Source organism: Talpa europaea (genome assembly GCF_964194135.1).
Source record: "Talpa europaea genome assembly, chromosome: 15".
Classification (NCBI taxonomy): domain Eukaryota; kingdom Metazoa; phylum Chordata; class Mammalia; order Eulipotyphla; family Talpidae; genus Talpa; species Talpa europaea.
Window position 1 is genome coordinate 76,348,251 of NC_140083.1, and position 26,181 is coordinate 76,374,431.

The window sequence follows — 26,181 nt, forward strand, 5'->3', positions numbered from 1 at the left end:
CCTTGCTGTCTGTTAAAACAAGAGGTTGTGGGCCTCCCTGGAGGCGCAAGGGGTTAAGACACAACCTATGAAGCTGTGCGCAGCCACTACAGCACGAGTTCAATCCCCAGCCGGGGAGATACCCACATAGCACAGCAGACCTCTCCTGGCTCGCCCACTGCTCCCCTCAGCAGTGTATTTCGGTTGGTCTGCCTGTTCTGCTCCCCACTGTCTCTGGTGAATCCTCTCACCCCCAATACCTCTGGCCTGTACCCCAGTTCTTGTGTGCATAAATGAATCAATCTTTTAAAAAAAACAAGAGGTTGTATAAGCTATCCTTAAGTAGGCATGCTCATACCTACATAAGTAATGTCTGCCTTTGTAGATGAAGTGTAGAATGAACTAGAGCAGGAAGTCAAGCAAGCAGTGGGGACAAGAGCAATAGTGCAAGACCTATTAAAGGTAATCTCAAGAGACGTACTGCAGGGGAAGAGGCAGAAGAGGGATTAGAGGGAGGGAGAAGCACAGAGGACTGAGGTGATGGTGCACAGATGCATTGAAAGAAACTCTATGCATTGAAAGAAACACCTGAGGGGGAGGGAAGCAAATATTGTTTAAAAATGAACAATGATGTAAAAAAATTTAAAAAAAAAAGGTAACCTCAAGAATCCATCTGATGGGCCTTCTGGGTTAGTTTCAACCATTCTCTGAATGTAAACATTTAAACTAAAGGCAAGTTGGTAGTGAACTGTTTCTCAGTCCAGTCCTCATGAGAAGGGAGGGAGTCCTTTTGGCCTCCTTGTCAGACTGCATTATAGTAAGACAACTCCCAGCTTGGGAACCTCAACCCCAACACTTCCAGTTTAACGTTACCATTATATTCATCATCAAAATATCCTGACAACTTACGCTTAACTCTGTGATCCAGCATCAGGCCCAGTATCTCTGAAAGCTTTATATTCTCAGCTCAAGAGAATTTTGACAAAATCAGGTATTAATTGTGACAAAGATCTGGGACTGGGAGAAGGGAGTGCAGAGTGAGGAAAGAAAAGGAATCTAGAACTGATACACTTCAATAATTAAGTCCCACCCCTTTCCATTTAGTTCTTACAGACTTTTATCTCATTCTCCAAACCACAACCATAGTGAAAGTGTATTATTCACTTCCTGGCATTTACTGTCCCTTTTCCATTAGAGACCTGAGGACCCAAAATATACCCGTATATTCTCAAATATGAACAAAACATGCATGCAAGTGATTGTTTTTACATTTTCATAACACTTTATTTAACATTTAATATAAACTGTACCAGTATTTTTATCTTATATAAGATAACTACTACGGAAATATACAGAAGTTAGAAGCAAGCTACATTGTTAAGGAGGGACCAGTTTTTGTGGCTATTTTCTCAGAAAAGTAATAGGTTAGAGTTCATGGAGAGCAGAGGGTTCACATGACCCAACTAGATGAGAGGTAAGGAAAGGCTAAAATGTAGGCTGTTAAAAAGAGATAACTAGACATGGCTCCACCAATATGCCAGAAGTATACGGCTCCAACCCAACCACTTACATAGATTCCTCCCAAGACTCTGGACAGCCCATTACAAAGATATCTCCTCTCAGCACAGTCCCAAACATTCTCTGTCTTCCAGCAGCTCTGACATCACTCTCTCTTGTCCATAATGGGAAGGCACCCACAACATTTCAACATTACAGTCCCTTCCCCCAAATTTGGCTTTATGTGCCTGCAGCACTTAATAACCCAGAAGAGAAAGATAGTCTGGGCTGTTTTTAATGAGCTAGTTAGAAAAACTTCTTTAAAGAATGGAAAATTCAAATCCTCCTTAGTCAGTTGGTTCCCAAAACAAAACTATCAACTGATAGAACTGGGATCTGGCTTCCCATTTGCCACTCCACTTTGAGGCAACAACGCAGATACTTTCTCAGAATTCCGAGATCCCTGTAATCTGCAGACATCTCCAGCCATCTGCACCTGGCCCTGTTAAAAGAAATAGAGGCACTTTGGTTACAAATTTATTCACAGTGGAGAGGGGCACAAATCTGACTTAACAATGCCCATATAAGACAGCAAACAAGACAGCAGAAAAGGAGTAACTAGCCAGCTGCTCTTCTCTATACTTTACTACCTCCACCTCTGTCCCGTAGTCGGAAGTCATCATTTCTCCCAAGGGAAGATTCGTAGGCTGTTTCTTCCACATGAAATAGCCATTCTCTGCTGAGGTTCCAGAACAGCCAACAGATCACAGGAAGAGAGTCCTTTGGGCCTCTGTTTGAAACCAACAGCTATAGTGTAACTGCTGGTCTTCAGTCAGGGCCAATTTCCCAGCTCAGAAAAAAACAGCCAAATCTTCATTACGTTCTCTTGACTCTACTATGGAAACAATTCTCTCCCTCAAATGGAACAATTCAGGGGCCTCTCCGGTAGCGCAGCGGGTTGAACACCGCGCTGGTGAAGCTGTCTGTAGCCTCTGCAGTGCGGGTTCAATTCCTGGCCAGCCAGGGAGAAACCCACATGGCATGGTAAGACCTCTCCTGCCTCGCCCGCTGCCCCCCTCAGCAGTGTCTTCAGTCCATCTGCCTGTTCTGCTCCCTGCTTTGTCTCTGGTGAATTCTCTCATCCTCCTATGCCTCTGACTGTACCCCAGTGCTTGTATAAATAAATCAATCTTTTAAAAAAAAAGGAACAATTTAGAAGTCTGGCAAGATGGTGACACAGAAGACATGGGACTTGCCTAGTCCACATAAGCATAACCAAATTACCACAAAACCAAGACAACAACCCCTGAAAGATAAATGGTTGACTACTGCATGTATCATAAGCAATGGCATGACAGAAAGTGGTAGGAAAAAAATAAACTGTTGATAGTAATACAGGAGCAGTACAACCCACATGAAGGAGGCTATTACACAGAGTCCCTCTGCTATTGATTAAGGGCACAGGACCCCATCAGGGAGACAGAAAGACAACATTTCATGCGGATGGATGGGGAGAATCAACATAGTCAAAATGAGTATTTTACCAAAAGCAACATATAATTTAAATGTAAATCCCATCAAAATATCAATAATATTATCCAAAGAAATTGAACAAAACCACTGATATTTATGTGAAACCATAAGAAGCTTCAAATATCAAAACAAATCCTGAGAAAAAGGATGCTCAAAATGAATTCTAAGTGGACTAAGGGCTTACATAAGACCTGCAACAAAAAAATACATAGAAGAAAACATTGGTGATGTTTTATGACAGCAATGACTAAGATATTTTTGAAGACCTGACCCCCTACAAGAAAAATAAACAATTGGGAATACCTCAAATTAAAGTTTTTACACAACGAAAGGAAATACAGATTATAATGACATTTGCACACAACCAATAAAGTGTCAACATAAACAAAAACCTATTCATAAAAATAACCCAATTAGTAAACGGGCAACAGATATGACTCACCACAGAGGCTATCTAGAAGACCAATAGATATAAAGAAAAATGTTCCCCATCATTTTTAATAAAGGAGATTCAGGTCAAAACCCCAAGTCATCTCACATCTGTGAGAATGGCACACACTGAAAAGATCCTCAACAACAAGTTCTGGAGAGAATACAGAGCAAAAGGAACCCTATTATATTGTTGGTAGGATGTAAACTGGTACAGCCATTTCAGAAAGCAATCTGGAGTTACCAAAATGGAAATACTGTATTACTCAGCAATTTCACTCTTGGGCATCAAATCAAAGAACATGAAACAATCAATGCAAAAAATTATTTGTGCCACAATATTTATTGCAGCATTATTTATAAGAACCATGACAGAAACAACCTTCACTGACCATTGATAGGACTGGATTAAAATATGGTGCATCCACATGATGGATTATTCAGCCACGAGGAAAGATGAAATGTTACAATTTACAGCAAAATGGAAGGAGTTCAAGGAATTCAAGGAATTATTATAGTAAAGCAATTCAGGATGACAAAAATACTGGATGATTATACACAGAGATGTGTCAACAAAGCAAAATATATGCATAAACTAATAAATAAAGGCTTCTGGGGCTAAAGGGTGGGGGGAAAAGGAGGAGGAAAGAGTCAAAGGAGTACAAGAGAATATGGTGGGGAAAAAAAGAACTGAGAATTTGGAGGAGTAATGTAATTTTATATGTCAAGAAAAAGAAACAATTTACCTGGATTTCTTGCCTCAACCTTCTCTAGTTAACTAAATAAATGTATATCCTGCTCTTTAAGGGCCCATTCTGAAAAACTGGAGCAACAGGGGCATTCAGGAACAGAAAGACTGTTCTTAATAGTACCTTCCTTACATGGTATTCACTGAGCAAAAGCCTCATGAGGCACCTTTAGTCTGATATTTGTGGTAACATCCCCAACTCCCTGGGAGTAGAGGCTGTTCAGCAGGGAACCCTCTGCCTGGCTGAGTCATTACAGGAGGAAAGCCTGCCTGGGTTGTTCTTCACTTGCCAAAATATCCACTGGGCCTTCGGCAATTTCTTTGACTGAATGATCTTCAAGGTTCAGTGAAGGATCAAAAAGCAAGGGTGAAGGAGGGTACTGCATACCATCACCCACAACATCCAGGTCCTAGGAAAAGAGAGAAACAAAGGTCTTTCAGCAATACTAAGGAAACCAGTAAGCTGAAGCTGACACATTTTCCAGCAAACCTCAAATCAAGTTTCCCATACTACCCTCACCCCTTCCTACCTCTCATCAAATATTGTCCCAGAATATCCAACAAACGAATTAAGATCGAAAAGCAATAAAAAAAATTGTCTTGCTGCCACGCCCAAAGAACAGAACATGCACTGGCTTTAAAAAGCATATTTTTTTAAAAAAGGAAAAATTTAAAGACAAAAAGAAATGGTGGTTACCAGCAGCTGGGGTGAGAAGGGAAGAGGGAGTTACATTAATGTACACAGGGTTTCTATTTAGGCTGCTGAAAAAGTTCTGGAAATGGATAGTGATGATTGCACAATACAGTAAGAATTATGTTACAATTATTTTACCACAGTAAGTGAAAATCTTAAAGCATCTTCCCTCTGAACTAATAATAGTAAATATGGACAATTAGCATAACTATAAATTAAAATACTGCTTTAAAAGACTGGGCAAAACGAGATCGTTGATTAATGTTTTATAGCCGGTGGCTTAAAAGCAAGTCAGTGAGCAAAAAAGGAAAGTGGGAGTAAAGGGTAGGGGACAGAAAAATCTCCAACTCTCTCTGAATGGCTAGGAAATAACTATTTTGATTAAGTCCCTATCCCAACAGCCAAAGTCCCTGATTCTTAAACTGATATAGTCCAAGTATGCTGTTAAAGAAGAAAAGGGCCTCCCTGATGGGCTAGGGTTAAGTCTCAGCACTATTAACCACTGTGACCTGAATTCAGTCCCCGGCCAGGCAGCTGAACCACCTGGCACAGCAGACCTCTCCAATCTTGCCCGCTTTCCCCTCTGAAGTGTAGTTCAATAGATCTGCCCATTCTGCTCCCCACTCTGTCTCTAGTGAATCCTCTCACCCACCACCCCACACTCTGGCCTATACCCCAGTTCTTGTATGCATAAATAAAAATAAATCTTTAAAAAGTAAAGAAGAAAGAGAATAAGGCATTATATTCTACAGACTATGTTTCTTCCAACTGGCAATTCCCACTGGGTACTGAATGGCCAACAAAGACACTGTTCTTGGCTCCTGTGTGAAACAAACAGTTACAGCAAATCACTGATCTCAATTCAGGACCTCAGAACCTCAGAGGCTCAGTCAATGTGTATGACTTTCACAGCACTACTTCTAAGAATTCACTGTAAAATTTTCCTTCCCAAGAGTAAAAAAATACCCAAGGGTTTATACTTCCTCAGCCTGATGCACTTTAGAGAGGCTTGATGTTTGCAATAAACCAGCTTCGTGAGAAACTCAGTTCTGTGATTACAAATGTTTGAAATCCTTCCCCCTTTCTTGGTGTGCTAATTACCAAAAATGAAAATCACATCTTCATGGTAGTTAAGGTAAAGAAAAAGAATATAATTAATAGCTGCTCAGTTTAAACACAGATAGGGAAAAGGATATAGTCAACTATCTAACATCCACTTCAAAAGTGTCAAAAAACTCTGAAATCCACACAAATCACTTTTCTCACAGTTAAGACTATGACATGTTTTCTACAATTCTTTTACTATGCCCAATTATACAAAAACTCAACTTAAATTTTTTAAAAAACCATTCAAGCAGTGTACAAAAAGTTCTCCAAGAGCCTCCCTGGTGGCCCAAGGGGTTAAGCGTCACCTCTATAAAGCAATCTGCAGCTACTGCAGCACAAGTTTGATCCCCGGCCAGGGAAGTGACTCACATGGCACAGCAGAGCTCTCCTGTCTCGCCCGCTGCTCCCCTCAGCAGTGTATTTCAATCAACCCCGTTCTGCTCCCCACTCTGTCTCTGGTGAATCCTCTCATCCCCCACACCTCTAGCCTACACCCCAGTTCTTGTATGCATAAGTAAATCTTAAAAATAAATAAATAAATAAAAGTCTCCAAGACTCAGGATAACAATGAAATGCCAGTGTTTTCAAAGGAAGACAATGAAATGTCTTCTCATAAATTCAGTGGTCTATTGTAAGAAAAGGACCCTAACTTACAAGAGGAAGAAAGAATCAGCAGAAATGCCTATCCTAATAGGAATAGAGACTTAAGTATCAGGACACAAAGATAAAAATTCAAACTTTGTCCTGAAATCTCAAACCATTTAAAAAGCGCTGGCCCAAGGCAACAGGATTAAGGTATTAAGATGCTGCTTGCCAATCATCCTTGGATCCAAGCACAGAAAACAGACAAGTGTAATATCCAGAATGAAAAACTGCATTTTTTTAACCTATATTCATAACCAATATGTGGTTCTCCCTTAAGTAAATTACCAGAAATTACTATTACTAACAATTTACACAAATGCTACCTGAGGTGGAACATAAGCAGCAAGTTAAAACTACTTGGTGAAATTAATGTAATTAAGAAATCATTTTTCCCAACCTAAATTGTTATTAGTAAATATATTCAGATTCGGACAAAAATTCATTTATAAAGCGGATTTTATTTGGACATTTTTTAGAGAACTTTTACCTTGAAAGATTAATAAAACTGGACTTTTTTAAAATTATTATTTATTTATTTATACAAGCACTGAGTACAGTCAGAAGAGCGGGAGGGTGAGAGAATTCACCAGAGCCAGAGCAGGGAGCAGAGCAGGCAGAAGGACCGAAGTACACTGCTGAGGGGAACAGCGGGCGGCAGGAGAGGTCTGAGCACCATGTGGGACCCTCCTCAGGTGGCCTGGGAGCAGCTGGGGATAGAACCAGCGCTGCAGAGGCTGCGGGCAGCTTCGCAACCCAGCGCTCAATCGCTGCGCCACGGGGAAGGCCCCTAAAACTGTACTTTTTAATGCTCAATGTGATTTATAAAGGTACAGATATGACTGTAAGAGATGATCAAGTACAGATGACTTCTTATTATTTTTATACCTACAACAACAAAGGTCATCTTAAAAATCCACTGGATTCTCAAGTATATGGTTACTTCTCATACATTCTTTAAAAAATTCAAGTCACAGAGGGTGTAAAAATTTTTCAAAAATTCATGCCATGAATATGGATGAGACACGACGATATACTGTTAAATATTTTTTAATTAACCTTAAATGTCAACTTTTCATCTATGATCACAACTTGTGATCTTTATTATTTTGTGCATTCTTCAAAGAACAAACAATAGAATCTTCAAATATACTGAAAGTCATATTTTCTTAAATCTAGGTTAGGGAAAGTTATCTTTTAAGAAAAAAACACTATTAAAACTAATGTGGCAAAAACAGATGAAAGGGGAGGCAGCAGGAGGCTGAAGCAGATACTGATCCTAGAAACTAACAATCAGCTAAAATATGTTAATAGCCCAATGTCTATATAAAGCTCATGTGCTAGTTTCTACATATGCACATTATATCAGACTATTTATTGGACTCTATAAAGCAACTGATGTCTAAAAAAAGAAGCCCCTCTCTGGGTTTTCTTAACATAAAAAGAGAAGGCAAACAGACAAAACTCTAAACTTACCCATCTAGGGTTATCTACTTAGTCTCTTCAATACAATACCATGAGAGAAATTTGGGGAAGTAATGGAGTACACAGACCTTACGGTTCCTTCCTAGTTCTCATATTCTGAGCCTGAATAAATAAACTTTTATCCTGCCCTGATACATCATTTTTAGGGACCAATACCCCTAAAAGCACCCAAGACTTGTTTCTACCCTTAGCAAAATTATTTTAATCTAGACTAAATTTTTCAATTTAGATGTTTTACCTTAAACATGTTATAGGCATATCAAAATACCTTTACTATGAAATTCAGAAAATTTCTCTTTAGAATAACTAGGACCTTTATTTACAAATCTAAAGATTAAGCAAAATGCCAAGATGGAGATGCAATGTCAATTACATACTATTTGATCCCTAAAATCAAACAGGAAGGTACTTCTGATCTGGGGGTGGGGGGGGGGATGAAATCAGAAATGGATTTATGGGCTGGAAACAATTAAGGAAAAGATTAAAAAACAGAGTGATGTATATACTTAATTACTTCGGGAGATCATTTTATTCTAGTCCATTCACAATAGAATCTAACAGTAGCCAGAGTTGAGAATCAATTCTTGGGCGGGCGGGGGAGTGGGGGATTCTTAAATCTAAAAACAAAAGCCTTTACTACAGAGTCAAAACAAGTTCATACTGTTAAGAGTAGCTAGCAGTATTTGTGTGTATTTAAGGTTCTTAAGGACTCATCTTGTGGTCGGGCACCAAATTCCTGGCTACAAGCAAATCCAATCACAATTTTGACTTCTCAACTTCACTTAGTTCAAAATTTCCCTTATCACTCCCTCAGAAAAAGATTTGCAATTTTAAACTGTCTCTAAATGAATACTGTAACATACAATCATACATACATCACTTCAAAAATTATACTACCAACTCTCTTGACCGCAAAAACACTAACCTATTCTCACCATTAATAAGTGAGGCCTTGCCTCAAGGGCCAACGAGAGCAGAGCTTCTCTAACTTACATCACTGAACTCCAGAGGTAAATTCTCAGTAGGCTGAAGCTCAGCAGCACTCAAGTACAGATCCATGGGGCCGGCTTCCAGATCGTCTGGCACAGACAGTACCTGCTCGGGTTTATACATCTGAGGAGGCAACTGGAAATGCAGAGGGCAGCAGGGATCCTCAGAGAGGCTTACAGGAACTGGTTTGTTGCATGGTACTTCTTCAGACCCCTGGCAGCATTTGAAGAGAACCTGATTCGTATCCTGACAAATATCTGTAGAAAAACGGTCAAGGGAAATAAAAATGGATGGAAAAGGAAAGTTGCCTGCCATATAAAACTCTAGTTATATACTACACACAAACTGGTTATTACCTGATACAGAACCAAATGCAGTCAGCAGTTTTAAAAGTTACTTCTCAAAGTGTCATTTACCACCATCTAATTGTGGTTTTAGCAGTATTTCAAAACCAGTCCCCAATACTAATCTTATTCTTCCCCTTATGAAGTTCGAACACAAAACATTTGAAACTACACTGCTAAGCAAACAGCAATGATAATCCTAACAATCTACACTTATTGAGGAAAAAAGTTCTAGTAGACTGCAAACAGCTTGCAAGAGGCCTTTTCTAACCCCTTCTAGAGTAAATCGATAAAATTACTGTTTATGTTGTTAAGCACAATGACAAAAAGCTTGCAAAAACTTTTTGAACCTTGCTTCTAAAATGTTTACAAGATAAATTCATTTAAAGCAACCATGGACTCAGAAAAATAGAAGTTCTAATAATAGTAACTAGGTACCATATCCTAACAGGAAATAAAAATAAATTTCCATGTCAGCTATTTTTTAAGGGGAAGTGTTAAGTATTAATGCAGGGGAGTCTTGTTATGAGGCCAGAGAGAAAGAAAGATAACTTTGCTGATGAGGGCCCATGGAAATGATGTGCCCCAGGAACATTCCAGGAGTTTTAACAACTTCTGTTAAGGGTAAAAGCAAAAGAGGTCTGTGTTTCCAAGCTGGCAAATAAGCTCTGTAGGATGAATCAAAATTGAAATCATGATTAGATAAAATAACAAAATCCAGTTCAAGTTATTCTACAAAATACATTTTACTTAAATGCAACAATTCTTGAAATCTTAGATATATGGCTATTTTTCTTAGATTAATGACAATGGTTTTTCAAATGTGGGCTTATATTTTTTAAACTACAAAGCAATTTTCAGAAACTGATGATGCCCAAGACTGGAATTATGGGTTATTTTCATTCCTAAAAATTTAGGGTAATTTTTAAATAAAAAAATCTAATGCATAATTCTTAAACTAAATAGAATTTCTTGAATGAAGCCATTTCTTTTGATGTATTCCTGGAAACTGTTACATTCTAAAGTTGGATTTTTCAGAACCTTGGCACAACTGGCAGGCACTATGGGCAGCCCTATGCACTGTAGGATGTTTAGCAACATCCCTAGCTTCTACTTCCTCATGGCCAGTAACATGCCTACGCATGAACTATGAGAAGCAAAGATGTCTTCACACATTGACAAATGAGGGCCAAACCCTAGCTGAGAACCACTCTAAAAGAACAGTAGCACAAACAGTAGCACAAATCAAAAGAATATTAAATGAAAATGAATCATCAAATGAACAAACATGAAGCTAATGGGATCGGATTTGCAGTTTCTATGTGCTTAAATAAATCTAAAGCCTTTAATGTATTTAAGAAGCCCAATCTCATTTAAATTAATATTTAAACTGGTAATTATTAAATGTTTTAATCACAACATTTTTCACGGAATTTGAAGGATGTTCACAGTCTCTTTCTTATTCACAATAGCCCGGGGGGGAAAAGCCCTCTCCCCCCCTCCTCCTCCCCGTTTCTGTTGAGATGCGGACAACAAAGACAAAGAGAAGGGAATGGGTGACCTACAACTAGAGTCTGGGTCCTTCACTTTCAGTCCAGTGCTGTCTCCATTAGACCAGAGTAAAGAGTTAACAGGTCACCAATGGCAGTCGCATCTTTCTCTGGGACAGGACTTAAGGAAGGGTAAGTAACTTTGACAACTATGGAGCCGAAAGGAAAATAGCATAAAAGAAAAAAGTAGTACTTCTCTTTTCAAATACATTTCATTTTCAACTTTATAAAATATTAGTATTTCAATAAGTTACTTAAGTACATAGCACTATAAGGAAAGTCTAAAATATTGTTTTTTTTTTCCTTTTTAAAGTAATTCAAGTTTACGCAAGAAAATCTGAGAAGTATAAAGCAAAGGAAAAAAGGGCACCCCGCCATCTAAAACCAGTTACATTTCTGTCATATTTCTTCCCTGTAATTGATTCACAAAGTAAAAATGCACTGTACAGAATTCCATATCCTATTTTTGTGATTATCATTTTCCTAAGTCATTCATAAATCTTGTTAAATGTTTAATGCCTAAACAACTTGCCTATTATTTTATAATTTTCTTTTCCATTCCCTATCTCAAAAAATTTTAATGTTGCCAGTTGAATTTTATGTAAAAACATGATATGCAATTTTCTCCTTAAAATAATTTTAAGGCAACATTCTATCAAAGGTATGAATATTATCAAACTGCCTAATAAAAAGTTTTACTTTGTAGTCCCACAAGTGCTAATAAGGGCATATTTCACCACGCCCTCATCAACTTTTGAAATTCACTCTCTCATTAACTACACAAACATCAAATTTATAGGTTAAATAAGTTCCTTGTTTGATTTCCTAGTTCATTTATGCATAGTGAAGACAAATATTTTTCAACTGTCACTTCTACTTTTAAATCTAGCCATAGACAATCTTTGCCTAACTATGTTTTAAGCATTTATCTTTAGTTTTTAATTACTCTGCTCAAGTACCTTTTATATTAAGGATAGTAATCCTTTATAAGACATTTATCTCAGTAACTGTAATAGGTATATTCAACAGTTAATAAATAATTATAAACAGTTTCCCTTTCAAAATACAGAGAAGGTTCTCTCTTCCTATTAAAGAAAATACATTTTACTTCCCAGTATTTGGTATCTCTTGCCAAGCAAATGAAATCTGGCAAGATTTATGCCTTTCATATTATGAAGATCATCGTATATAACAAGTGCTTTTACTGTGAAGTAACTTTCTAATTAATGTCCAGAATAAAAATGCACTTTCACGATTCAATAAACAACTCAAAAAAGTTTTGTAGCCACAATAGAATCAAAAAATGTTATGCTGCTAAATTAACTGAGGGATGGCAATCATTATCCCATGATTTCTGATTTGAATGAAGTTTAAGATATACAAAGCAGGCCCCTGAACATATTAAACGATTATACTCAAAGGAAGCTCACAGTTCAGAATCATTAATTGGCTTGTGTGGAAAATCAAAAAAAATTTTTTTGGGTAATAACTGGATCTAACAGTATTATAATTCTAACAAACAATTTGAATCAAGAATCTCTTATATTTTGTAATCCTAGTATTGTTCAACCACAAATAAATATTAGTCTATATCTACCACCAATCACTCAAATGTTTCTTTCTAATGAATTGACCATTACATTTCCAAAGTTCTGAAATGGCCAACAGACCATAGAAAGACTTTTCTTTAGGCTCCTGCTTGAAACCAACAGCTTCAGCAAACTGTTGGCCTTGATTCAGGGCCAAAGGAAAACAAATAGGCCTTCAAATAGGCCAACTACCACAGAGACTCCCACTAACCCTCAGTCTACCTAGCAAACTGAACAGAGTAAAAAGATACGGGTAAGGCAGTGTCTAGTCATTGGAAGAGACTGGTTGGAACAACGAACATCATCCACAAAAGCCAAGCACCTCTGACTAGAACGAGTGGTATGGGCCTAAAATGGAGAAAACAGATAAATTAAAATAAACCAACAAAAGAACAATCAATTATGAGACTACTTAGATATAACATGTAGGAAAGATACATCTTTAAAGGTCAGGAAATTCAACATTTAACAAATTTATTCATCAATACTATGCAAAACAAAAATTTTTAAACTTCATGTTAAAACAATGAGTCAACTCTGATCCTCTCCATATTGTAAGTGTAATACAGCCTAATAGCTATCAAACTGTTTTGTCTTTTAGCAGAACCCTTTTTAATTGTAATCTTATATAGAGTTTCAATAAATAAAAATGGAATTACTATTACTGAAACAGAGACCAAGAGTTTGAGAAATAAAGTCTGCTTCTTAGCAACCTTACTTACTGAAATTCATTGATCCTATTTTCCCACCTTCTAAAACAATTTCCCCAAGAAACTTAGGCTTAACCTGTGCCCATTTCTGAACTGAAAATTTTCTGAGCCAAAGAAACTAGAAACTTATGACAACTCAATTTGCAGATGAGAATAGAGGTGCGGAAAAGTTAAGCTATCACTATGGGCACAAAACTGATAAGAAGGGAACAGAGACTTGTCTCCAGAAGTCTAAGAAGTGTCCTTTTCAATATCAGAATTCAGAGCCAAGAATGTGTTTGAGGATTACCCTAACTTTGTAAATAAAACAAACACACAAAATTCAGAGGTGAGGGTTGTACCTGTTGAGCAGCCCCATCTGTGGCCAGGATTCTGCGTTCCTTAAGCTGCCTATGTAGTAAGGCTTCTACTCCATAGCGCTGTCGGTATCGCCGAAGACATTTTAGTCGCTTTAAGTTCTCTCGTTCTTTGGCCAAAAGTCCCTCTGGGCCAGTCAGGAGACTACCACCTGAAGAGTCACAACAATCAAGATGTTATTTGCCAAGCAATCAATCAAGCATGGTTCTCCAAATTAATAAGTAAACAGGGAAATCTTCAGTCACAAGATAAGCCATTTCAAAAGCAAAACCAGTTTCTCTCACCAAAGATGGCATACAGGTGACTAACAGATGCAAAGATGTTCTACACCACTTATCATTAAGGAAATCAAAATTAGGGAAATGAAAATCAAAGTTGTGATATTTTAACTTACACCTGTTAGACCTATTTACCAAAAAGTCAAGAAATAATAAGGGGGCCTTCCCCTGGTGGTGCAGCAGTTGAGCGCTGGGCTGCAAAGCTGCCCGCAGCCTCTGCAGCACCGGTTCGATCCCCTGCCACTGGCAAGGGTCCCACATAGCGCACAGACCTCTCCTGCCACCCGCTGCTCCCCTCAGTAGTGTATTTCGTCACTCTGCCTAATCTGTTCTTCCCCGCTCTGGCTCTGGTGAATTCTCTCATCCTCCCGTGCTTCTGACTGTACCCAGTGCTTTTATAAATAAATAAATCTTAAAAAAAAAAAAAAAAGAAATAATAAGGGTTGGAGGAGATGTGCAGTACAGTTACAAATACTAAGGATGTAACTCAGTGCTGTCACCATGGAAAATATAGAAGTTCCTCAAAAAATAAAAAATAAAACTACCACATGATCCAATAATCCGTATTTTGAGTATTTACCCAAATTTAAAAAAAAAAAACTAATTTGAAAAGATACAAACACCCCTCTGTTCTACGTTCAGCACTTACAACAGCCAAGATATGGAAACATCCCAAGTGCCTAATGACTGATGAATGGATAAAGAAGATGTAATATTAGAACACTACTCAGCCACAAAAAAAAAAAGATTAAGACGAAAACATGATCTCACTATGTGTTGACTACAAAGAAAAACAAAAATGCAAACAAAAGAAATCCTTAAATTGACAGCAAAATGGTGGTTACCAGAGAGGAAGGTGGGGTTAGGGGAAGTGGAGGGGTCAACTGCTTGGTGGTAGATGTGACTGGGCATCTGATGGCAGCATGCTGTGATACACACAGCTGCCGAGATGAGAAACAATAACATGAAACCTATACAGGTCTAAATTAAATTTACCTTGATTTAAAAAAAAATTACCGTCCACTCTAGGTATCAAGACAGAAACAATGCTAATTACTACTAAATCACACATTGAACCCACAATAGCTTGTTGGAACTAGAATTAAACTTGCCTAGAGCTTCATGTTCTATTCTGCGATTATGTAAATAGCGGCGTTTCTTCTCTTTGAGCAGATGCTGAAGTCGTTTAAACTGATCAATGTACAAGGACTGCAAACGAATGAGCTTCTCCCGCATGATCAGGGCCACTTCTTCTGCTGTGTAGACACCAGCATGTCTGGGACAAAGTAGAGAATTCAGCAAAACATAAAAAGTATAATGATAAAACTCAAGCTTAAAAGGAGATAATGATAGAAGTTAGACTTATGTTATTCAAAGCAACCACCTTCTAGAGAGAAATCTTTTCAGACTTTACCACCCATTTCTGTTATTAAAAAGCCAAAAAACTCACCTCCAAAAATACACACTAATATAATGGATCACCCAATATGGGGGAAATATTTTATTATCTTTCCTAGATATTTGCATTATGATTAAAAAAGAAATATTACATAATGGAATTTTCATTAACCTATAACCTTACTCCATTTAATACAAAAAACCACCGTCAGGAGAGTTTAAAAGGGTTCAATTTATTAGCATGTATCTTAATATATTTTAAGTTCAAATAATAATTACAACTTCAAATTTAAAAGCACATCATCAAACACTAGTCACAATAGGTTATTCACTGCCTTTATCTTCTTTTTTTGATAATAATTCCCTAGGTTATCTTTAGTTGCCAAAAGTCTAGATCCACACTGACTTTATTAAGTTTTGCTGGCAATTATAATTTTTTTCTTGGACAGTTACTCCAGTGATTTATAAAGTCACACAAGCAAATGCGTTACAAGGCAATTATTTCATCCTTCTTCTTTAAGTAACTCAAAGAGATGAACTGCAAATTTAAAAGATTTTTTGGTTCCATTTATGTGATCATTTATATAAACAAAAAGTAAACTCAATATCTATCTTGACTTCATATTTTGAGTAAAAATTATTTCCTTTATTTAAAAGGCAATATGCACAAATTACATACTCAAATTGTTAATTCTAAAAACTGTATTTTCTTCAAAAATTAGTTAAGTCAGTGAGACAGAGAATAAAATGATTAATTTTAGTACTGAAGCAAGCAATTTCTGTCAATTTCTTAAATATAAATAGGAACAAGTGAACACAAATTAAGAGCTAAAATATGAATAAAGTCAGCAAATTACAGAACTGATAAAACCTAGGACTGTAAGAAAATGTGACCAGATTTCAAAATATCTAATATCTAAACAAAGCGACTAGGTTTACTTCAGGAAAACCAACTATATCTACAACTCTAAAATACTGAGGCTTTAACCTAATATCAAGTTTGTTAAAATGAAATTAATTCCAGGGGCCTCCCTGGTGGTGCAAGCTGAGCACTATGAAGCTATCCACAGTCACTGCAGCATGAGTTTGATCCCTGGCCAGGGAGCTACTCACATGGCGCAGCAGACCTCTTCTGTCTCGCCCTCTGCTCCCCTCAGTAGTGTATTTCAATCAATCTGCCTGTTCTGTTCCTCACACTGTCTCTGGTGAATCCTTATCCCCTGTACCTCTGACCTGTACCACAGTTCCTGTATGCATAAATAAATCTTTAAAAAAATGAAATTAATTCCACTTTACCCAGTTATAAGAAATTTAGCAAATGGCAAGCCACTACAACTAGAAGTTATTACAAATCATGGGAGGGAAAGGTGGCACAGCAGAGGATGATCACCCTAATATGAATGCCTAGTTCATGTGACAAATTTATTTAAAGACAGTTGTTCCAGACAGCCATAGTTATTTATTAAATGTAACTAATTCCCCTTGCTCTCATATACACATGTTGGTTTAATTACCATTATAGAATTCATCTTCAAAAAAGAGGTGGTCATCTTATAAGTCCATTAGTGTGTCATATTAAAGGGCATTCTCACAAATGTCTTTGAGAATAACCTGAAATGAACTTTACCAAAACAAGCTCTGGACTGATGTTGGGGGAGATGGTGTCAGGAAGTTCCCTGCTTCACTCACCAGCAAATAATCTAAAGTATTCTAGACAGACACTAGACTCAGGATTGTATGACTGGGGCATTGAAGACCAATGCAACAGAAGCAAAAAGGTGGGTGGAGAGAAGCACCTGCCGGGGCAGAAAATATGGTTTAAATTCTCACTCCCAAGATAGGACATTCCCAAAGACGGAAGAACTTTCATGTGGAAGTGCAATACTAACTGCAGGAGATACTTGTTAAAGTGCTGGGATGAGCCAGGTGGACAGGACCTCAAGTGAAGACAAAGCACAGAAAGACACAACTCCCCACCCGCACTTCCCTCAGGTAATGGAGTGATTACCAGTATCAAGCAGATACAGAAACACTGAGCTGAAAAAGCACCAGGAAGCTGCACTGAAAGCTAGGCCACAAACTACAGAAAGGTGGGTCTGAAACCCAGAGAGAGCTACCAGTGCTGCCACAGGCACAAGCTGAGCACCTCCCCTTCCTCACTACAGATGAACCACTCCAAGCCCCTCACCCCAACCACAGAAGAGGAAGCTATAGATTAGTTTTCCCTGACATACAGTGCCATCTACTGGAAAAGTGGAAACTCTGCACCCTTAAGACACTTGAAAACATTTCTTAGAAATCCAGTGACAGGGAAGACAGAAAAATACAAAAAAAGGTACCTTCAGTTCTCAGGGGAACACTACATCATAGAAAAAGATAAAAATCTCCAGAGACTAACCAAGAGGATCTTTTCTTCCCATCAGATACAGAGTTCAAAAGTGCCATGATAAAGACATTCAAAGAAACGGGAAACAGAGAAGCTGATCAAAGATACAGAAGAATTCAAATGACTGTTCTGGGAAATAAAATTAACAAACAGAAGGTCAAAACTGAAGCTTTAAATAAGAAAATAACAGGGGCATCCCCTGGTGGTGCAGGTGGTTGAGCGCCGCGCTGTGAAGCTGTCCGCATCTCTGCAGTGCAGGTTCAATCCCGGCCGGCCATGGAGAAACCCACATGGCGAGCAGACCTCTCCTGTCTTGCCCGCTGCTCCCCTCAGTAGTGTATTTCGTCAGTCTGCCTGTTCTGTTCCCCACTCTGTCTCTGGTGAGTCCTCTCACCCTCCCGCACATCTGGCCTGTACCCTGGTTCTTGTATAAATAAATCTATCTTAAAAAAAAGAGAAGAAAATAACAGTCATGCAGGATGTACAAAGTTCAATATAGGAGATAAAAAATTCTAGAAAAAGCTTTGGAAGTAAAAAAGACCAAACAAAAGACAAATCAGTGACCTCAAAGATAATGCATTAAGAATCCAGGTAGAAGAAGAAAGAGAAATACATAGAAAAAAATGAAGAAACACTTCAAGAACTGCCCTGAAACTTCATGAGGAAAGGGAAATATAAGAACAATGCGTGTGGGCCTCCCCAGCGGCACAGCAGGTTGAGCGCAGTGCTGTGAAGCTGTCCGCAGCCTTTGCAGCACAGGTTTGATTCCCAGCTGGCCAGGGAGATTCCCACATGGTGTGGCAGACCTCTCCTGTGGCACCCTCTGCTCCCCTCAGCGGTGTATTTTGGTCCATATTCCTGTTCTGCTCCTGCTCTGTCTCTGGTAAATCCTCTCACCCTCCTGTGCTTCTGACCTGTACCCCAGTTCTTGTATAAAAATAAATATTTAAAAAAAAAAAAAAAAGAACAATAGGTATCCCAGAAGAAGAGGGGAAGGAAGAGAGAAATTAAAAAAATAATAAAAGAGGGCCTTCCTGGAGGTGCAGCAGGTTGAGTGTAGCGCTGTGAAGCTGTCCACAGCCTCCATAGCAAGGATTCCATTCCCGCCCTGCCCCCTGCCGGGGGTTTGGCAAGGCAGACCTCTCCTGTATTGCCTGCTGCTCCCCTCAGCAGTGTATTTCGGTCGTCTGCCAGCTCTGCTCCCCGCTCTGTCTCCAGTGAATCCTCTCACCCTCCAGCGCCTCTGGTCTGTACCCCAGCTTTTGTATAAAAATAAAACATAAATAAAAGGTGCCCTGGTGGCGCAGCGGTTGAGCGCTGGGTTGCAAAGCTGCCCGCAGCCTCTGCAGCCCCGGTTAGATCCCTGGCCACCGGCAAGGGTCCCACATGGCGCGCAGACCTCTCCTGCCGCCCGCTGCTCCCCTCAGCAGTGTATTTCAGTATATCTGCCTGTTCTGCTCCCCACTCTCTGATGAATCCTCTCACCCCCACCCCCACAGCTCTGGCTTATACCCCAGTTCTTGCATGCATACGTTAAGTCTTAAAAAAAATCCCATAAAACGTTAAATTTACCAAAAAAAGGTTAATCAAATATATACATTAATAATTCCTGAGGTTTAAGCCAAAAACCCATTATTATAAGCATTCTCTAATCTAAGCACTTCTCAAACCTCCTCCCACCTGTAAGTCCAAGAAATTTCTCATTCTCTTCCCTATACCTTCTCACGTGTGAAATTTGAGGCCCCAAAATTTTCCCAAAATGAACCATATCCTGCCTTAAAGCAAGACAGTAATGAATCACAACACTTTAACATACAGATGCTGTCAAGGTCACAAATACCTATCTTCAACCCTCCTAGGTTATTAATCAATTAATAGCAGGCAGTACTACATTCCACATACTGACTACATAAAATATTTAAAAGCCCTGTGTGGAGTTACAACTTACTTTAAGGGATCTTCTTGATCGCTGTCTATGCTATCAGCTTCACTGTCAGGGTCGCCTCTCCATGTCTGATCCACAGAAATGGGTTCCTGCTCCCCATCACTCCAGCTGTCTTCATCTGAGGAATGGGAAGAAGACCATTAAGACTTCCCACCTCTTAACTCTACCACACAAAACTAGAGGGATTAACACATCAGCCCAAACCTTAAAAATAATTTTAAAAACTTAGCACAAAGGCACTGTTAAATAAAAACAGCTTTAAAAAACACAAGCCAGCTCTTTGCCACATCTACCACGAGAATGAAAACCATCCTCAGCAATCAGACTGTCAACATTCCAGAAAATGACATCTCCCTAAAAGGATGCAGTTATTATGAAGGGCCCCAGAAGCAACCTGCGGAAGGAATTCTATCACATCAATGTCAAACTCAGTCTCCTTGGAAAGAAAATGAGGCTCCAGGTTGACAAATGGTGGAGAATAGAAACTTGCCGTTTGCACTGCCTGCAGTCATGTACAGAACATATTGAGGGTATTATACTGGGCTTCTGTTACAAGATAAGGGCTGTATATAGTTCCCCATCAACGCTGTTACTCAAGAGAATGAGGCTCTTGTTGAAATTCAAAATTTCTTGGGCAAAAAATACATTCACAGGGTTTGGATGAGATCATGTTGCCTAGTCAGTATTTCAGCCCAGAAAGATTAGTTGATTCTTGAAGGAAACAACACTGAACTTTATCAACTTCAGCTGGTTTGATTCAGCAAGCCAGAACAAATAAAAACAAGGACATCAGACAATTTGGAATGTTGTCTGTTTCTGAAAAAGAAATAGTTCAGCACGCTGATGAATAAGATTTAAATTGTCCTGCTAGAGCAATATACTGGATAACTTGTAATATTTATCTTTAAGAAGCAACAGAAGTTGTTACTGACTTAGGGGGAAAACACAACCCAAGTAAGATTACTTATAATAAATGACTTAATCATGTCTTCAAAAGGACAGAAAAGCCAACTCAAAATTACTTGTTTCCTAAAATTATCTCATCTAGCAAAAAGGTTAAGAATAAAAACATCAGAGAAGAAAATAATCATTAACTCAGGAAAGTAAATCTAAACACAATTCAAACTGAACAGAACTAGTGAAAACAGCAAACCTTGAATTCTCACCAAATTGTAAAGTGCCATAGATGTTCAAGGCACTGAGCTATACCAGTATGTTTTTTCTTAACTTTCTTCCTTCCTTTTGAAGATCCTTACCCAGAATTCGGCTAGCTTCGCTGCGGCTACTTTCTGGAGTCTGAGATCCTAGCTCTGTCTTAGCATATGAGCTCAGCTGGCACAAGAGTGTTTCACCCATAGGCCCTGGATTGGTTTTCTTCATTTGAGCATGAAGTGCCAGGGCATTCCTTCGGGCATGCTCAGCACAGAGTGACACCCTATGGAGACAAAATAGCAACACGTTATACTCAGATATCAGACACATTCCTTCTTCAAAGAGTTAAATGATGTTTGTAAGTACTGTTGTCTAAATTATTTTTAGCAAATAAAAGTGACTATTATCTTCATTTATAAATTTAAAAGGCCAGTGTGGCAGAGTAATTTAAGTGACCCAAGGACACTGATTTGGTATTACCAAAGGGACATACAAGTAACAATCTATTGCTCTACCCATCAAACAAAACATTCCAACTATAATAATGCTGACTGGTATCATCCCAAAACAAATCAGAGATCCACTTTCATGTTTTCAAAATTGGTTCTGGAAGGCAACTCTGCATTTTACTTCACATCAATCCATAGTTAGTAATAAAATGAAACAATTTCAAAATCAGAAGAGACATGCAGAATTACCTAGTTTTCACATGAACATCAAATATGATAAAATCTATGAAATCTTTCCAAGAACATACATGTATACAATTCTGATTATTACTTAACAAAGTTCAGGAACAACAGTAAAGAGTCATGAGCCCCAGGGTTAAGAATCGTCAGAATAGGCCTTCATTTAACAGAGAAAGGAAAACACCCAGAGATGAACTCGCCGGCCCAATGGAAGTGGCTTTCTTCGTCTCTACCATTTTAATTTTTTCTATTTTCCACAACCCCAACTGCACAAGCAAGTGATCGAAAAACTCGGCAGTTGTGCCCATGCCTACATCATATCACAATCCCCTTTCATATTGAAAGTACAAAAGACAGGGCCTCCCTGGTGGCAAGGAGTTAAGCATGGCACCACTTAGTGATCCACACAGCCTCTGCAGCATGACTTCTATCCCTGGCCGGCCAGGGAGCTACCCACATGGCACAGCAGACCTCTGCTCCCCTCTGCCTGTCCTGTCCCCCACTCTGTGTTTGGTGAATCCTCTCACCACCCCGCATCTCTGGCGTGTACCCCAGCTCTTGGACGCATAAATAAGTCAGTCTTTTAAAAAAAAAAGTATAAAAGACATAAAGACACATCTACCCATCTTTCTTCTCAGGCTTTGGGGCAGCGTTGGGGCATCTTTTTCCATTCTTCGTGGATATGTAACTGCACTGCTTGAAGGGTGCATTCTTGTCCTCAAGGATATGCTTAATGCAGAACTCCTGCCCTTCCAGACGAGGCTGCGAGCACGGGCGATGACTGAAGGAGCAAGACAGGGGCTCCTGGGACCTGGGCACGGGCGTGATCCTCCCGCGATTAGTCGGCAAGACGTGAATCCGAATCCTGTTCATACCAAAACCTGCAGGTCATAGAAAAGATGAGCAAGGCCGTATCCTTCCCGGAAGCCGGAGCTCCACAGCCCGCGGGCGGCTCGCGGGGAGGCTCTGAAGGGCCGGCCAGGTCCCGTCCCGCCCCGTCCCCCCCGCGCCCCGGTCCCCCGCCAGCCAGCGGCCCCCCGTTAAAATCATCTCCAGGGCCAGCCCCGCAGAAGCCGGAGCGCCCCGCGGGGCCACGCGGCCGCGGCCGAGCCCCAGCAGCCGCCCGAGGCCGCCCCCCCGCGCGCCGCCTTTGTCCCGGCCGCCTCGGAGCTCACTGCGGCGGCCCGTGCAGGCGCCATTTTGTCCGAAGGCTCCAGACCCCGGAGAATCGAACGCCCAGGAAACTGTAGGAGAGAGACCCTGCCGCTGGTCGGGGCAGAGCAGCAGTTCCAAGCAAGCAGAAAGGGCGAAGCGGCAGGCTAACTGCTAACGCGAACGGCGAGCGCGGCCGCCATCTTACCTCCGCCGCCGCCGCGCGGCGCCGCTCCCCGAGCGGCAGGGCCACAGCTTCTCCTTCGGCCCGGCGCCTCGCCGGGCTCGCCATCGCTGATTGGCTACCGCGCCTACGGTGGTTTGTCACTATTGGTCTCGATCGGCTGTCTATCAAGCCTCGGAGGGCGGGGCGCTGAGAAAATACGTGCTTGGAGGGCCTCCCCGGTGGCGCAGCGCTTGAGCGCTGGGTTGCGAAGCTGCCCACAGCCTCTGCACCGCCGGTTCGATCCCTGGCCACAGGGTGAGGGTCCCACGTGGCGCGCAGACCTCTCCTGCCGCCCGCTGCTCCCCTCAGCAGTGTACTTCGTCAGTCTGCCTGCTCTGCTCTCCTCTCTGGCTCTGGTGAATTCTCTCACCCTCCCACGCTTCTGACTGTACCCAGTGCATGTATAAATAAATAAATAAATAAATAAATAAATAAATAGATAAATAAATAAATAAATAAATAAATAAATAAATAAATAAATAAAATCTAACAAAAAAGAAAATACGTGCTTGGAGTGGGTGAGACTAGCTGTCTCTCGCAGCAACCCCGCCCCGGGAGAGAGACTCGGAGGGCTCCCTGCCAGCATTGTGCTCGCTCTTCCTAGCAGGATGCTTGCTGTCCACCTCACCTCTTCGCCGTTTTCAGGGCGGCCTGTCTGTGGTTAGGTCCCTACCCCCTACACAGTGGGTACAAACAAGGCCAGGAGCTCCTGGTACACTTGGCTCCTCACAGGAAGAGGCCTACGTTTTACTTCGAGTTCATTTACTGAAACATTTTTAAGTATTTTCTGAGTTTGGAATTAATTGTCAGAGCAACCTAAAGTAGAGGCTGTTATCTCCATTTTACAGGGAAAGGGAAAGGCTCATATCTAGTTCATGGGCAAGAAGGCAAATGTGAACCCCCAGACCCCATTCTTGATCCTTCTTTGCCTTGCATGTCATAAAAAGCATTGGACTAAGATTAAGAAATGTTAATTATCAAACAGGGCGATAACTAGTCAAAGGACAGCGGCCAATAGAGGGCAGGTCACTGTCTATGGGCTCCTCACTGGTGCACATAATTACAAGACCACTCAGGCATAGGGAACCACAACTATGGGGTTTATTTAACTAACAGGGGAAACAGGGAGTATCTAAGGACACAGGTGATGGGCTATCTAAACCCAGATAGTGTCCACAGACTCCAAAAGGCCACTCATCCAAGATGGCGCCATCCCACTGACAAGACCATGGAGCTGGTGGCCTACAGCAAGAACTTAGCCGGGATCTAACTGACCTGGTAAGCTAGAGGTGCTCACAGAGGGGGCCAAAGCAGCCCACAGCAACAGTCTGACAAAAACAGGGATTCCAAGCGCTGGACCAGATGACAAAGGAGGCATCAGCACCAGGTGGTGATTCCACCAGACAACTATCAACTCTCAGAAGTGACCTGGCCACAGAGTGCCCGTCTCCCTTCAACAGCGCTGAACAGCACTGGCCAGTCGTGTCAGTCACTAGCGTTAGAGCTCTTTGTAAGTTGGTGACCCACAGCAACAACAGACCGCTTCCTGAGCAATCCTAGAAGGTTCTTTCCTGAAATTCATTTTTCAACAAATACTTTTGGAGCACCTAATTGTCAGGTCCTGGAGATGCAAAGAGAACAAGAAAGAGAACTCTGCTCTTTTGGGACATGGATGCAATACAAAAATAAAATTAACAGCAATTGATTTTTATACTTAAGCACACACACCCAACCTTAAGGGTATAAAGAAGACATTTTTTAACTGGGAATCACAGAGGTTAATAGAGGTTAGGAAAGAGGATTCTTGAAGGAAAGAATTTTTGAGAATTTTGGGAGTGGCTAATTTAGAGAGGAAGTGAGGAAGGGAGAAAACAGGAAAGCATGCCAAACTCCGCTTTTGTAGTCATCCTCATCTTAGTAAATGACAACCCCATCTTTCCAGTTGTTCAGGCCAAACCCTGAAGTCATCCTTAACTTCTCTCCCAACTTTATAGCAGATCCCGCTGCCTCCAGCTTCAACGTAACTTCTCATTACCTTCAGCACTTCCAACCTGGTTCAAATCGCTGTCACCTCATTCAGCATCAGTCTCCTTACCCTGCATCCTTACAGTCCATTTTTTTTTTAAAGAGGCATGTATTTATTTATTTATTTGTTTGTTTGTTTATACATGCACTGGGTACAGTCAGAAGCGCGGGAGGGTGAGAGAATTCACCAGAGCCAGAGCGGGGAGCAGAGCAGGCAGAAGGACCGAAGTACACTGCTGAGGGGAGCAGCGGGCGGCAGGAGAGGTCTGCGCGCCATGTGGGACCCTCCTCCGGTGGCCGGGGAGCAGCCGGGGATCGAACTGGAGCCGCAAAGGCTGCGGGCAGCTTCGCAACCCAGCGCTCAACCGCTGCGCCACCAGGGAGGCCCATCCTTACAGTCCATTTTTAAAACAGCATTCCAAATGAACATTTCAAACCCAAGCTAGATCAATCCACTTCTTTCCTTAAAATGCCTCAATGGTGCCATTTTACCATCTTGACAATGTTTTACAAGCCCTACAAAATCAATCCTATTGCCTTTAACATCATATCCTACTACTCTCCACTCATTTCCATACTAGCTACACTAGCCTCACCATTCCTCAAACATGCCAGTATCTTCTCATGTCAGATGCTTGCACTTGTTTCCTACAATGATCTTACTCCAACCATTTCCATGGCTTGCTCGCTAACCTCCTTAAGGTCTTTGCTGAAATGCAATTTCATGAGGCCTTCCCTATCTTATATCCAATTTCAACAATCTTACCTACACACACGTTCACACCCCTCTAACCCCCTTCCATTTCAAATTATTCAAAGTACTTCTTATGTATTTTACTTATCTTCCCTAGAACTTTATTAAATTCTACAAGGGTAGGCTGCTCATTTTGTTTACTGCCATAGTCCCCATCAGTAAAAAGTACATAGCACCTAGAAGGTACTATTTTCTAATGAAGGAATAAATGAAAAGCTGGGTAGTCCCTGAAACTACTTTTCAGAAAGCCGTATCAAGTATTCAGATTTAACTTCTCATTACTGTGGTCTTTTGGCTATCTTTTGGTTTTGAGTGTTATGTGAAATGAATAGGTTGAGATTCTACCATGCAAAAAAAGGCAGCATAAGTAGGACAGGTGACAATCCTTAAGCTAAATAAATTTTTCAGAAGTAGGATGATTATAACACATGCCTCTACCAACTCCACCGTAGTCAGAGAAAGGGCTTAAAACTTTCTACAGAAGATTGAATAACAGAGATCAAGTCAAAATCATTTAGCTCT

General features: G+C 40.4%; 1 protein-coding gene across 2 annotated transcripts; it reads right to left on the bottom strand.

Annotated features, from left to right (window-relative positions):
* Nucleotides 1–1,717: 1,717 nt before the first annotated feature.
* Nucleotides 1,718–22,375, bottom strand: KANSL2 (KAT8 regulatory NSL complex subunit 2; the record flags this gene model as incomplete). Of its 2 annotated transcripts, none has more annotated exons than XM_084255391.1 (9): nt 1,718–1,978; nt 4,489–4,596; nt 9,108–9,361; nt 12,839–12,935; nt 13,639–13,805; nt 15,045–15,208; nt 19,665–19,779; nt 20,918–21,096; nt 22,125–22,375. In XM_084255391.1, the coding sequence occupies 9 exons, from the start codon at nt 22,373–22,375 to the stop codon at nt 1,853–1,855; spliced, it is 1,461 nt and encodes a 486-aa protein (XP_084111517.1). In that variant the 3' UTR covers nt 1,718–1,852. The 2 variants fall into 2 exon arrangements, with proteins under 2 accessions (XP_084111517.1, XP_084111516.1); XM_084255390.1 differs by having other exon boundaries at nt 4,477–4,596.
* Between the last annotated feature and the right edge of the window lie 3,806 nt (nt 22,376–26,181).